Source organism: Hypomesus nipponensis, chromosome 4, assembly GCF_054491055.1.
Source record: "Hypomesus nipponensis isolate SF chromosome 4, ASM5449105v1, whole genome shotgun sequence".
Classification (NCBI taxonomy): domain Eukaryota; kingdom Metazoa; phylum Chordata; class Actinopteri; order Osmeriformes; family Osmeridae; genus Hypomesus; species Hypomesus nipponensis.
This window is the reverse complement of record NC_140364.1, coordinates 15,797,242-15,811,058: the sequence shown is the minus strand read 5'-3', so window position 1 is coordinate 15,811,058 and position 13,817 is coordinate 15,797,242. Positions and strand designations below refer to the sequence as shown.

The 13,817-nt window shown below is 42.6% G+C and overlaps 2 protein-coding genes across 3 annotated transcripts; one reads left to right on the top strand and one right to left on the bottom strand.

Annotated features, from left to right (window-relative positions):
- Window positions 1-2,613: 2,613 nt before the first annotated feature.
- Window positions 2,614-4,482, bottom strand: trhrb (thyrotropin-releasing hormone receptor b). Its single transcript, XM_084695464.1, has 2 exons — window positions 3,690-4,482; window positions 2,614-3,036 (listed from the first exon to the last, which is right to left on the bottom strand). Exons 1-2 carry the CDS (start codon window positions 4,461-4,463, stop codon window positions 2,614-2,616), a joined length of 1,197 nt encoding a protein of 398 aa, XP_084551590.1. The 5' UTR covers window positions 4,464-4,482.
- A 2,104-nt stretch (window positions 4,483-6,586) lies between these two features.
- LOC146295849 (transmembrane protein 74) lies at window positions 6,587-8,895 on the top strand. Of its 2 annotated transcripts, XM_084695904.1 has the most exons (3): window positions 6,587-6,663; window positions 6,790-6,904; window positions 7,059-8,895. In XM_084695904.1, the coding sequence occupies exon 3, from the start codon at window positions 7,211-7,213 to the stop codon at window positions 7,910-7,912; it is 702 nt and encodes a 233-aa protein (XP_084552030.1). In that variant the 5' UTR covers window positions 6,587-6,663; window positions 6,790-6,904; window positions 7,059-7,210; the 3' UTR covers window positions 7,913-8,895. The 2 variants fall into 2 exon arrangements, with proteins under 2 accessions (XP_084552030.1, XP_084552028.1); XM_084695902.1 differs by having other exon boundaries at window positions 6,602-6,904.
- Window positions 8,896-13,817: the final 4,922 nt, after the last annotated feature.

Genomic DNA, 13,817 nt, shown 5'->3' with positions numbered 1-13,817 from the left:
TCTCCTGCAGATGAGCTGTAATTATGGAAAGATTCGCCTTTGTTGCTGCTTCTAACCCTGTTGCAGTAACCAGCATTACAATACCACGAACACGGTGTAAGGCATTTTTATTACAGAGAGAGACGTGTTCAATCACAACTTTAATGAGCCAGAACATGGTTTTCTTTTCCTCCTCCTAACTCGGTCTTTGTCTGTTTATTTTTCTACTTTCCTGTTTCAACCAAAGATGTTAGTTTTTACAGCTCATATGAGAAGGAAGCTGTCTCCTCCATAGACATGGCTGCCAGGGAAGCACATTTTATTCTCAGTTCAACTTAGGCCCCTCTGTGTACCGTATGTTCTATACCAAATATTCTAAAGCTGTGTGTAAGCTACTGTATATACTTGCACTGGTTTGAAATGTGTCCAAAGACAGGTTATAGATCAATATTGTCCATGCTACACATGGTTTGGGTGAGGTACGCCATGCAGCTGTAAGTCGATTTTTAAATGGTGACAATGATCTCCTGCACACCAAGAGATCAATATTTCCCCCCATTCTATAGAATACAGGATCATTACAACCATCTGGAAACACTCTGATTTCAGTTGTGTTATGGTTAATGTGCATGGATAAATCATTTCATACAGATAAACTACCCAGTTTATAGTTGTAAATATGACAGATTTATGTTTGCCTGTATTCTACTTTATGTTTTTATGGATGGTCATTTTTATATCTTGTGTGCCTTGGCAGAGTACCATCTAATTCGGGAGGAACAGTAATTAGTATTTACATAATGTTTTTCCTGATATGAGCCTGGTTTATTTTTTATTTCATTGTTTCTTCTTCTCTGCATTTGGTTGAACCCTTCCTCTGTTTTGCACATCTACCCCCTTTCCTGGGTTTTACAGTGACCACTTCCTGCTCACTTTTCATCACATGGCTGTCTACTTCCTGCTTCTTTCTCATCACGTCACGTCTACTTCTGCCTGTCAGAGCTAAATTTGATACCAGTAACATGGTATTTCACCTTTTTTATTACTTTGCAATCCTTACAATTAAATTGTTTTATGTTGACTTTGCGTTTACCATGTTATTGAGGAAATCATGATTGGATGTAGCAAGATACACAAGGCTGCCAGGAAAGGCACATTTTGTTCTCAATTCAACTTTACTTACACATTATTCAATACAATGTACATCCTAATCACTTAATGATTACGTAGATTCTTAGTCTTTTCATGATCCCCACCACCCTGCCTTACTCTGCAGGGTCCCAGACTGGACATATTTAACACTACAACATCAGTGTATACTGGAGTCGTAATGGTTAATGAACAGTAAACACTGCATTAAACAGATGGCTTTATGAAGCATGGCTACAGTTCTGACGCCATGTATATAGTACGGCACCATGAACACTATTGGTTTATTTACCTACAACTTGCGAAGTGTACAACAAAGCCCAATTACTGAATAACTGATATTCCACATAAATATTCACATTAATAGTTTTTAAAAGCACAATTTCAAATATATGAAATCTTACATGAAATATTACAATACAATACATTAACTTTCATTTAGAACAACCTTTTGAAGTCACTTTACATTCAAATATTAAATGAACTACAGCTTTGGCAATATGTACAGTATTTTGCTGAGAAATACACCAGAGAATAAGATGCATGTTATGCACAGTTAGACTGTGTGCTTGGTGAAGCTTAGACTCATAACATCTCCTTCCAGACACTAACATCACAGTTAGACTGCAAAATCATTCTCAGATGAGAAACAGTACCAAGCAAAAGACTTAGAAAGCACCGCTAAACATTGATCAAAATGACAAGGATTCCAGACTTAACGTTTACATTCATGTCTGCACCATTCCTTAGTCCCCCCTCGTTAGACGGAGCTTGTTGGTGTGGGTCAAGCCCTGCTGTTCCTTCAACAAGCTTTCAAAGGGTGAACCTTGAGTGTTGTCCATCACATGGTCTCCAGAGCCTAGCGGCCACATCATGCGTCATCGCCTGGCCTTTCCTCAGTCCTCCATCTCAGTCCTCGGACACAGGGGCCTTTCTCCTCTGGAGGGCCAACTTCCTGTCAGCTGATGCTGAGTGCCTGGAACAGGTAACCTTGGTAACCTTGAGGTTACCTTATTGTTCACATGTAGTTAATACTCACAAATGATGAATCTAACCTTCTATTCTAATACTTCTTTCACTTTGCTAAGGGGCGTATTGCAGTTAGCAAGCACCGGAAATGTATTCACACTGTCCAAATTCCACATTATATAGCAAAGTTGTACTTCTCAATCTTTTGATTGCATGTACACACAACAGAGGGGACATTTCAGAAGGCGGCATGGGTGTTAGTTTGTTTTAGTGGGGCATGGTTTTGGGGGACAGAGGTTTTATTTGACATAGTTTCATACCCATGTGCATCCGTGCACATAAATGGTTCTGCCTATCTGCTCTACCGCACAAACAGCACAAGTTGTTCTCACGTGACAGTTTACACCAGCATCACCCAGGCTTCTCTAGAGCATCTCTTAAGCTCATGATCAGTAGGGCTAATACTGAGAGGAACTTAGCAAGCTGTCTACTGTACAAACGTGTAAAAAATGTAAATCAGTCTTTGTTGAAAATCACCTCGTTGTAAACACGGGTATCTTTAAACATCATCTTATCAGGCAGTAAGTCCTCTGTTACGGTGATCTCTTCCAGCTCCGTGGTGAAGTGGTCGGTGCTCTCAATCACTGAAGTGTCTTTGACGACGCTGTAGGTGAGCGCCACGCTATACGCTGTGGGCTTCTCCAAACCTTTACGCCCGCAACGGCAGAGCTTGAGGAAAGCGGCGCGGAACTTCTGCGACATGGCGTTGTAAATGATGGGGTTAATGGCGCTGTTTAAATAGATGCAGCACCGGCAGAATAGCAGGAACCAAGTGTCCAGGTAGGCCTGTTTGAGGAAGGAGTTGACCACCACTATCGTGCGATAGGGCATCCACAGCACGGCAAACAGGACTACCACCACAGCCAGCATCTTGGTGACCTATACATTAAGGAGATACTTTCACTGTTACATTACATTTAACAGTGTAATCATTTACCAGATACTTAAGTAATGTGACTTAGCCTATAAGTGGGAGTCAGGTGGCTGAGCGGTGAGGGAATTGGGCTAGTAATCTGAAGGTTTGCCAGTTCGATTCCCGGCCACACCAAATGACGTTGTGTCCTTGGGCAAGGCACTTCACCCTACTTGCCTCTGGGGAATGTCCCTGTACTTACTGTAAGTCACTCTGGATAAGAGCGTCTGCTAAATGACTAAATGTAAATAAACGAACAGAAAGTGGCCTACAGCTGGGTCAAGGAGCAGCGCATGTAGTTCTTATATTTCGGTGGTTGGTACCATTTCGATACCAGACAATGCAAAACATCTAGCTACATCTCAGGCAGGGAGCAACGATATTGATATCACCTCGGTCTACAATATTACATTGTAAAACCATTGTGCTGCCTTGTGAGCCACCTTTTGCACCACAACGGAAGGCAGCACAAGGGTTCCCCTCGACCTGCTTGCTCCTAACCCAGTGGCATTCCCCCTGTAATACCATGAATTGATCGCAGGACTAGCCCCCACGAGTAGATCTCTGTGAATAGGGTTTATTGTTCACGGGAACGTGGATGTCACCTGTTTTAACTCACCTGTCTTCGGGATGTGGCGGTGGAGTTGGAATGGCGGGAGTTCTTACAGCTGCTCATCTTATTGCCGTTGCTTTGTCCATTGATGCATTTCTCCTTGTGATTTGATGGCAATGGATTCAAAAAAAGTATTCTTGCGATGAGTCCGTACAGAATCGTTGCTAGCAGTAAGGGCAAAACAAAAAACATCCCAAAATCGAAAAAGTAAATAGGTAAATAAAACCGTCTTAAAACTTTGTAGCCGCATGTCTCAATGGTCACGTTCTCGTATAAAACTTCCTCAATATCCGACAGGAAGAACCACATGATGCAATATAGCGAAGTAAAAAGCCACACAAGAATTATGATCTTCTTTGCCCTGGACAGTGTACAGAGAAACTGCGCTTTTATGGGGTGGCAAATGGCGATGTATCTTTCAATAGTGAAAGCGGTTATGGAACATGACGACGCGTTGATTCCAAGATACTGGAAGTAGGTGATGCAGAGGCATCCTGGGCGGCCGAACACCCATGAGCCGAAGATGCTGTCCGTTATGTTCGGTAAGCCTGCAGCCGATAGCACCATGAGATCGGCCACGGCCAAGCTAACCAGATAGCAGTTGGTGGGTGTCCTCATGTGTTTGGTTGTAAGGACCACTAAGATCACCATGATGTTACCAACGACCCCTAAAGCACAGATCACAAACACTAATAAAGTGCTTATCAACTTGTATTCGATGCTGTGGTCAGTCCATGTTGGCAGTGTGTGGTTTTCTTGAGCTGCAGTAACGTTTTCCATCACTGCTGTTCTTAAGTGTTTTTTGTTGTCGTTTTTTTTTGTTTGTCCGGAGAACAATTGTTTTAAGTTTGTTCAGGTCTGTCTGTTATTTGAAGTTATTGGTATATAGCACACCAGATACGAAGATTGAATATAGAATTGTGACACCGCCGACACCTTTTCCTTCCTTGCGTAAAAGTTCCGACTCTGCGCACGGGGTGTCTTGGTCTAAAGCGCAACAGTGAGAGCGCGCGCTTCGCTCAAGTCTCCGTCTTGTCAGAGTAGAGAGAGATCTGAGATCAGGAGAGGAGAGACGCTGCTCTGTCTCCTTCCGTTGGACCAAAGATTCTTAACGCATGCGGGGTTGGTAGAGAGCCACTGACAAGGAGGAACAACGTTATGACATCTGTTGCTCTCGTGGACCTAGATTTATAAATCTATATGGTATATTGTAGGGAAGGTATATGGATCATGCTTTTTCGTCTAACTGTTGCTGACATTTTCAAGCTTTCAATAAATCTATTGAAGTTGTGTGAATAAATAACTTAAATGGGTTTAACTTGTTTAAAAAAATCAGAACTGTAGCCTAGATACAGCCGAACGATTCTCGTTGTAACGTTTCTCTTGCACAATATGACCGTTCATGTTTAATCTCTGTAATTGGCATCTACACTTTCTATGTTAATGCACTTTTGAAGGGTTAAATCCAATATTTAATGTTTTGCTTTGGTACCTTAGGTGTTGAACTAGAATACAGAATAATGACAGCTTTGAACTATCAACTGTGATGTCCATGTGACAGATTCATCTGGGATTCAGTTGCTTCTTTTACACAACTCAGTGGATGTGAGAATTCTCTCACCCCCTCACCAACTGCGCCGAAAGAACTGATTTTGAAGCATGCCAGCAGCTCCTGCCAGTGAACAGGTGGACTGAAACTAATTGGTGTTATAAGCCACCATGTTTTTTATATAATAAAAGTTGTTTTTTTATTAATGGGTGTATACCCATTTTATATAATGGGTATACACAGCAGTCTTGAATAGAACGAATATTATACATTTATTGTTTTATTTAACCTTTAGATTACAAAATTCAAGTGTTAAAGTAGGCTAGGCTTTATATTTTTGTTGGCCCCTTCATATTAATACATTTTAGAAGAATACAGATACCAGGGTATAGGGCCTTCTTGATTTAGCTGTAGACAGAAAGGTAGTCTGCGTTTTACAATCAAAATTTCGCTATTTACTTGTCGACCTTTCCGTTTAAGCCTCTTCCACCGGCTTGTGTCGGAAGGAGCAGAGGGAGCTGAATAACCAAGCATCGTTTACGTATCTGATTTATTGTGAAGACTACAGTTAATAAAGAAAGCCATAGGTAGGCCTTATTTACAGAGTTTTACTGCCACCAAATGGACAGTCCTAAACCAGCCCAAACTGAATCCAATTAGAACCAGAGGTAGACAGTTTTAACCAGTGGCGATTTTAGACCCTTTTTATGGGTGCTCAAGCACCCCTAAATTTCATCTCAGCAGCCCTAAAAATCATAATAAAAAATGTAAAAATATATTGTTTATTATCATTCGATGCTGGTAGTTCATGAAGAAAGGGACATCCTTAGTTTTTTTCATTCATTCAATATTTTTAATTGTTATCCATTGAAATTAGGGATTTATATTAGCAAGGCACTTTTGCAAGGCACTGTATTCATGTCACATTCTCGTTGAGGGCTGAGCACCCCTAAAGGTCTGATCCTAGAATCGCCCCTGGTTTTAACTGATAACATGTTTAATCACATCATTCCTTTCTAACCAGAATGAAATTGAATTCACTTTGTGAGTAGCCAATTTATGTTTATGTTCAGCCACTTATTTGAGTTATAAGTGTCACTCCCTTGCTTTGGAGTGAGGTAGCTAGCTACATTAGATCTCTGTGAAAATGTATGGCTGCAAAATTACACACGTTGTTTCATTTGATGGAAATTAAACAGTGTTTACTAAAAAAGACTTAACTTTAATCTCCCATATTTCTCCAAAAAACGAGACTACTGTTGACGGTTTGGTCGTCAACATTGTTGCGGATCTGCAGCGTCTCCGCGCGACACCGCCTCACTGATCCCTGCGCGTGGGCGGAGTTTTCTAAGCCTTTTCTTCCAATTTCTCAAGGATGCAAATCCAGCTATAGGCAGGTTACTGAATGTTCACGCGGTTTCTGAAGAGAAGGTATGGCATATCTTATGCCTTTATATTTTCATGACGACTTGGACAGATGCACGCCATCATCAGCATTACTCTAAATTGTTTCATTAGATTTTGAAAGAAGCTGTCTTTGGCATTCACTTGTTACAGCAAACGACCGAGTGAAGTGACTGCATGATTCATCTCCTGAAAATAGGTGTAAATACATGCATTTCAGGATACATTCAAGTCTCGTGACGATTATCTTATGTTTACACGAGAAAAGGTAAGCCATAGCACTGGCTACATTTTGTCAATTTGATTACATGTTATTTTTAAATAGGCCTGAACCCTACTTATAGGCTAGGCTACATATGAGATTACGCTTGCTGTGTAAATGTTACCGGTACTAACGAAGACGCTTCTTTACACGTGAATAGAGATGGACCTGTGAGATGACGGCTGGATACAAGAGAAGAGACGGGTGTCTAAATGGCTATCTACTTAAACAGTCACCTAGATCACCCGACTCCAACACTCGGACTTAAAATTGAGTTTGAAAACAAATCGTTCGGTTGAAAAGTTACTTTCCATGGAGCATCCTTGCCATTTTGCGAGTCTCGAATCGGAATGGACAGTGACCACACAAGATGGGCTACTGAGCTCGGTGTGCAGCCAGCATGGATCAGTTGATGACAATCATATATTTGTCAACTGTAACAAAGAACTGGAAACATATTTCACTTGCCACGACGAGGATTTATATACACAACCGAGTAGTCAACAGTCGTCCAATAACGGCAGCTCAAGTCACCTCTCAAGGGAACGCCACGATGGTGTTCCGGCTCTTAACATGCTTTCCGATGACGAACTCGCGATTGAAGGGTCGGGAAAGTCAGTGGATTATGGATTCATAAGCGCTGTGACCTGCCTCGTGACAGGTATTTTGTTAGTTTCCATATCCTATGCAATCCCCCGGGACGTCAAAGTGGACTCGGACAGGGTCTCGGCTCGGGAGATGGAGAGTTTGGAAAGGGAGAAGGCTCGAGTTTGGGCTGGGGTGGATAAGTGTGTCATAGCTGGTCTCTGCCTGCTAACCTTGGGGGGTGTTATGACGTCTACCCTGGTGATGGTCTCCATGAGGAGAGAAGAGATGGCTAGGAGAACGGCCTTTGCCTATTCCATGCTGCCGGTAAAGTTATATGGCTCCATCGCTTTAAGAGGAGGCTCAAACCAGACTCTGGCCGCCTCTTCACAACTGTCTGTTGCGGACGGAGATTTAGAAGTCTGCTGAAATCCATACCCTTATCCTAACCACACCTTATGGTGCACAAGGTGTAAACTGTAAATGATCTCTTTTGTGAAAGGTCTGTTTCAAATTGATGTCATAGATTTGTCAAATGTCCATTACACTTGTAGAGTTGAATAAACATGAGAGCTGTGGTTGCAAAATGGAGCTTGGGAAACGCATAGTTGTTACTTTGTGGTTTTGAACATTAACAACCAATCTCAAAGATCAAGTCCTTATGTGAATTTGTGCTCTGTGATTGCCCACTGGAAACGTCCTCTGTTAAATGAGACCATGCTTGTGTGTAACCATGGCTACATCTTTATAATGAGACCATGCTTGTGTGTAACCATGGCTACATCTTTATAATGAGACCATGCTTGTGTGTAACCATGGCTACATCTTTATAATGGGACTGGGCGAAGCTCAGTGGGTAGAACATTTGACTGCAGATCAAGAGGTCACAGGGTCAAATCCCCCTGTACATTGCTTTAGATTAAAACATCTGCTGAATTATTATTATTTAATATTACACAATCATTATTAATATTTTCAGCTCCAGTTGAAGGTGCTACATGTAAACAAACACTGACACACCAGCCTTCCCCCTCTGAACACAGTCACTGACACACCAGCCTGAACACAGTCACTGACACACCAGCCTGAACACAGTCACTGACACATCAGCCTGAACACAGTCACTGACACACCAGCCTGAACACAGTCACTGACACACCAGCCTGAACACAGTCACTGACACACCAGCCTTCCCCCTCTGAACACAGTCACTGACACACCAGCCTGAACACAGTCACTGACACACCAGTCACTTAACATTACCAAGCTAACATAATTCCGACCAAGCTGGTTGAGACACAGACAGCTCAATGTATCTCAGATGTGAGCTGATCAGCCGGCGTATGTGTTAGCCTATCTGGTGTATGCTGTGAGAGTGCCAAGCTGTCAATCAGGAACTCAGACCTAGCACAGAACCCTATTATAGTAGAGAAGCCTCACACAACCATATGCTGTATAATTCTGATCAATAAATCATTTATCTGCAAGGGAATTTAGAGTGTTTCTGATGTGCCGTTTGTGCAGACCTTGTCCTTTCTGTTGCTGCATCCACAGACAGGAATATTTTGCAGTAAATATTGATTAAATGTTATCCTCTGCAGCACAGAAACACTCAATCTGTTGGGTTTTGACTCCATCTAAATCCATAATTTGTTAAGGTTTATTCATTGCCTTGGACAATCCTTTTCACACACTGAATGACTCCTTGTTTTCAGTCACGAGAATGTGAGCATGAAGGATGGTAAAGCATTCAAAGAAAAAGCTTTAAACGCAGCTATGTAGGGATCGGCTCGGGGGGTTGAAAAACCTGTTGTTCATACTACATTTAAACGCCACCTTTCTTCTTTTTTTTTTTTTCCTACTTGGTGTCATTAACACGAGGATGTTGCAATTAAAATAACAGATGTTATTTCAGTCTGTTCCATCCTCAGACTTTAGAGGGCGCTGTTTGCTTATGCATAACTTCTGTGACGTGTCCCTTCATCCATTCATCAACCCTGCGGTACACTTCATTATGTGATAAGGGCTGATCTAGGATCAGACCTTTAGGGGCGCCCTCAATGAAAATGTGACATCTGCGCCATGAAATTAACTACCTACTTCTTCTCTCCTCTTCTTAAAGTTGCATGGCGACACTGTATATTAAACCTGTGTAAAGCCCTTTGAACCTGTAATTGTTTGTCATCTGTCACTAACAGATACGTTTGCAAACTCTTACGTTAGAGCACTAAAACTTATTTAAGATAATAATAAATCTTTTTTTAATTTTTTATTATTACTATTATTTTTAGGGGTGCTGAGATGAAATGTAGATGTGCTTGACCAGCCATAAAAAGATTTTAAAATCGCCACTGTGTAATAGTAATGTAGTTGTTTAGAGACGTTCATGTCTTGGCAAACCTAACTAACCCCACAAGTTAATGATCTGTTTAGTAAAAGTAAACATTTGGACTTTAATATGATCTTCAGATGATCTGCTTAACCACTTTGCAGTGATGACAGGTTAACTGACAGTATAACTGTCACCAGCGTCATTCCACAGTCAGGACTGTGAGGGATCCAGTACCACAGTCAGGGCTGTGAGGGATCCAGTACCACTCTCCTCCACAGTCAGGACTGTGAGGGATCCAGTACCACTCTCCTCCACAGTCAGGACTGTGAGGGATCCAGTACCACTCTCCTCCACAGTCAGGGCGGTGAGGGATCCAGTACCACTCTCCTCCACAGTCAGGGCGGTGAGGGATCCAGTACCACTCTCCTCCACAGTCAGGGCGGTGAGGGATCCAGTACCACTCTCCTCCACAGTCAGGGTGGTGAGGGATCCAGTACCACTCTCCTCTACAGTCAGGACTGTGAGGGATCCAGTACCACTCTCCTCAACAGTCAGGGCGGTGAGGGATCCAGTACCACTCTCCTCCACAGTCAGGGCGGTGAGGGATCCAGTACCCCTTCCTCCACAGTCAGGGCGGTGAGGGATCCAGTACCACTCTCCTCCACAGTCAGGGCGGTGAGGGATCCAGTACCCCTTCCTCCACAGTCAGGGCGGTGAGGGATCCAGTACCACTCTCCTCCACAGTCAGGGCTGTGAGGGATCCAGTACCACTCTCCTCCACAGTCAGGGCGGTGAGGGATCCAGTACCACTCTCCTCCACAGTCAGGGCGGTGAGGGATCCAGTACCACTCTCCTCCACAGTCAGGACTTGTAGTGCCTTGGTCCAGTTTTGAAAACCTCTTTGAAGTTACTTGCATTAGTTGAAAATAGATCTAACTTCTGGGTCAATCAAGACATGTTAACTTTTTGTATTTGTATATTATAGCTATTTTATATTTTATTTTATTCTACATTTTGTACCTGTTTTAGCCCTAGTTAGACCTGTACACTACTTATTGAAAATGATTATATGTTTAATGTATGCACCTTCCTGCCACAGTAAACTCCTTGTCTGTGTGAACTTTCATGGTGAATAAAACCCAAATGTTTTTCGAGCTCTATTTTTTCTTTGATATACTGTGATGGCCTGGCCATGAAACACTACATTTACATTTTGTGAGCTTGTGCCATGCTTCTGTCCTGTTCTGCAATGTGTGTTGAAAGCTGTTGTGACTGTGTCAAGAAGACACCATTTTCATCAGGATGCAAAACTGTAAAACCCTCAACTCCAGGTCAGTCCATCTCTGGTCACTTTAATCTCTTGTTCACAAAAGGTCATTTGTTTCATTCACAACTGTGAACACAATCAATGGCCTTTGAATAAAGATGTCTTTGTCTTATTCAGAGAGAGAGAGAGAGAGAGAGAGAGAGAGAGAGAGAGAGAGAGAGAGAGAGAGAGAGAGAGAGAGAGAGAGAGAGAGAGAGAGAGAGAGAGAGAGAGAGAGAGAGAGAGAGAGAGAGAGAGAGAGAGAGAGAGAGAGAGAGAGAGAGAGAGAGAGAGAGAGAGAGAGAGAGAGAGAGAGAGAGAGAGAGAGAGAGAGAGAGAGAGAGAGAGAGAGAGAGAGAGAGAGAGAGAGAGAGAGAGAGAGAGAGAGAGAGAGAGAGAGAGAGAGAGAGAGAGAGAGAGAGAGAGAGAGAGAGAGAGAGAGAGAGAGAGAGAGAGAGAGAGAGAGAGAGAGAGAGAGAGAGAGAGAGAGAGAGAGAGAGAATTATACTGTAATTGCTCCCCCAGTGTTGCTTGTCATTTGTCATCCCATGAACAAATAATGAATAGTTCTGTGTCTTTTCTTCTTGTTCAAATGGAAGAATAAACCCAAACAGAACCCCTCAGCTGAGGGAGGACAGACTGGAGAGTCTGCTCAGGAGACGTCCATCCCTGCCACGAGGAAAACATGACTGGGAAAACGATGAGTACGGTAAACAATCACTTTGTGTATGTATATGTGTTGCTCTAAACATCAACACCAACTCCCTTCACTCGATTCAACTCCATTAGATGACAGCTGGCAACATCCCTTTTCATCGTGTTAAACTTTACATTTACATTTTACATTTTAGTCATTTAGCAGACGCTCTTATCCAGAGTGACTTACAGTAAGTACAGGGACATTCCCCCCGAGGCAAGTAGGGTGAAGTGCCTTGCCCAAGGACACAACGTCATTTGCCCGACTCCCTCACTGCCCAGCCATCTGACTCCCAACTTTGACTACAAGATGTTTATCAAGTACCAAGCTGCCGCATTAGCAACACAGTGAGATGTTTAGTTCCTTTCATAAGTTTTGTAGAATGTGGTTTGGTAGCTAACTTGGACCATAGCCCAAAGTTGTTGTTACAGGCCGATGCAGTTGGTTGGTCAGGATCGGGCCGTGGCACAATGGGGCAGTGTTGGCACACAGACTGGCATGCAGAATAAATGACACGCAACCATCATACAAAGGGGGGGTGGGCACAGCCATGAGCTCTCCCCTCCCCCTCCACACCCCCCACCACTCCTGGACCACTCATGGTCAATGTGGGAGAGATGAGATTAACTGCTACTCAAACTGCTGTTAGCAGAAACCAGCTGAATTAGTGTTGTGGTAATGCAAGGGGCGTGTTTTAATTAAAGTGATTGAAATCAAGACAAGTAAATTGGGACTGAATTTGATTAGTTGACAACAAGTAATATTTCAACGTATCAACTTGCTTTAACATTTATAGAGACTATAAATGAAGACTGTTATGTAATCCCAGTCCTTTTATAAATTACATTATGACCTTGCATGAAAATGTTCTGATGCAAACAGGAAAAGTAATGCAAGCTTGATGCAGGATAATGCAGTTAGAACTGCCGATTTTGTCTATAACCGCTCCGCTCCCCCAGCATGTCTCTGGCGCATCTCTAACGAGCAAGCATTGACGCACGCGTGGATGTTCACAAGTACTGTAGGTCCGGGAATGTAACGGGAGTGACAGTCGCAGGATTCCAGGGGCGGCATCCCAGCAGCGTTTACCGTTTAGCGTCCGACGTAAGTAAACTACTGTAGCCTGCACCGTTCAAGATGTTGTCGTGCCGCATCGTCGATGCGTTTAAAGCCCGTGCAATTTTTTGATGTCGATACCATGATTTTCCAGTATAGTCCACGAGAAATGTGTTAAATATAATAAGGGATGCATCCAGTCGTAAAGCAGGTGTATCGGCGAAAAACAATGCAGTATCACTTTGCACATGACAGTGTGAAGTAGCATCATGTTGTTTGAGATTTGTGAGCATGTTGACATTATTTAGCGGTAGGTTATGTTTTACAGTGTTAGCCCTAGTCGATTACACCCAGCCGCAAGTGTTGTTTATATGTAATTGACACATGTGCCAATATCCTAAATCAGTCATTCCAAATTGACCTACAACAGTCCCAAGGTCCTAATCCAGAGTTGCAGAAGCATGCTCTGCTCTGGGTAACTTGGGGTACCAAGCTACCATCGCCTTGACCTTGCTTGAATACCATCAACACAGATTGTTTGTCAGGCCTTTGATACAGATTTGTCACAAACTGGCGGTTTAATTCCTGTAATATCTGCTTTTGATTTCAACATGATGGCCACTCAGAGTAATTGCGGTTTGTGCTCAGTAGTATATGACTGATGCTAGGAACCGTGTGCGGATCAACTCAGGCCACTTTTCGCAGTGTTCCTCGTGATCAACTCAATCCTTAGCTGAGAATTGCACTCTCCAAGTGTCTTTGTGTTTTACGGCCTTCTAGACATAGAGAGATGAATGAAACGTATGTTTTTTTTAGTACCATCGGTTTTATTTTGCATGTTTAATCCATTATCTCCCCCAAATATATTTATAATTTGAATTAAATAAGTCGTAATGTTCACAGCTGTTGTTGAAGTATTTTAGTCAAAATATTCAGTTCTATA

Excerpts from the sequence above, each read along its gene's own strand:
- trhrb (XM_084695464.1), bottom strand. The coding sequence starts at position 4,463 with ATGGAAAACGTTACTGCAGCTCAAGAAAACCACACACTGCCAACATGG. Across the intron at positions 3,037-3,689 it reads CCGCCACATCCCGAAGACAG|GTCACCAAGATGCTGGCTGT; the intron begins GTGAGTTAAAAC and ends CTTAATGTATAG.
- LOC146295849 (XM_084695904.1), top strand. The coding sequence starts at position 7,211 with ATGGAGCATCCTTGCCATTTTGCGAGTCTCGAATCGGAATGGACAGTG.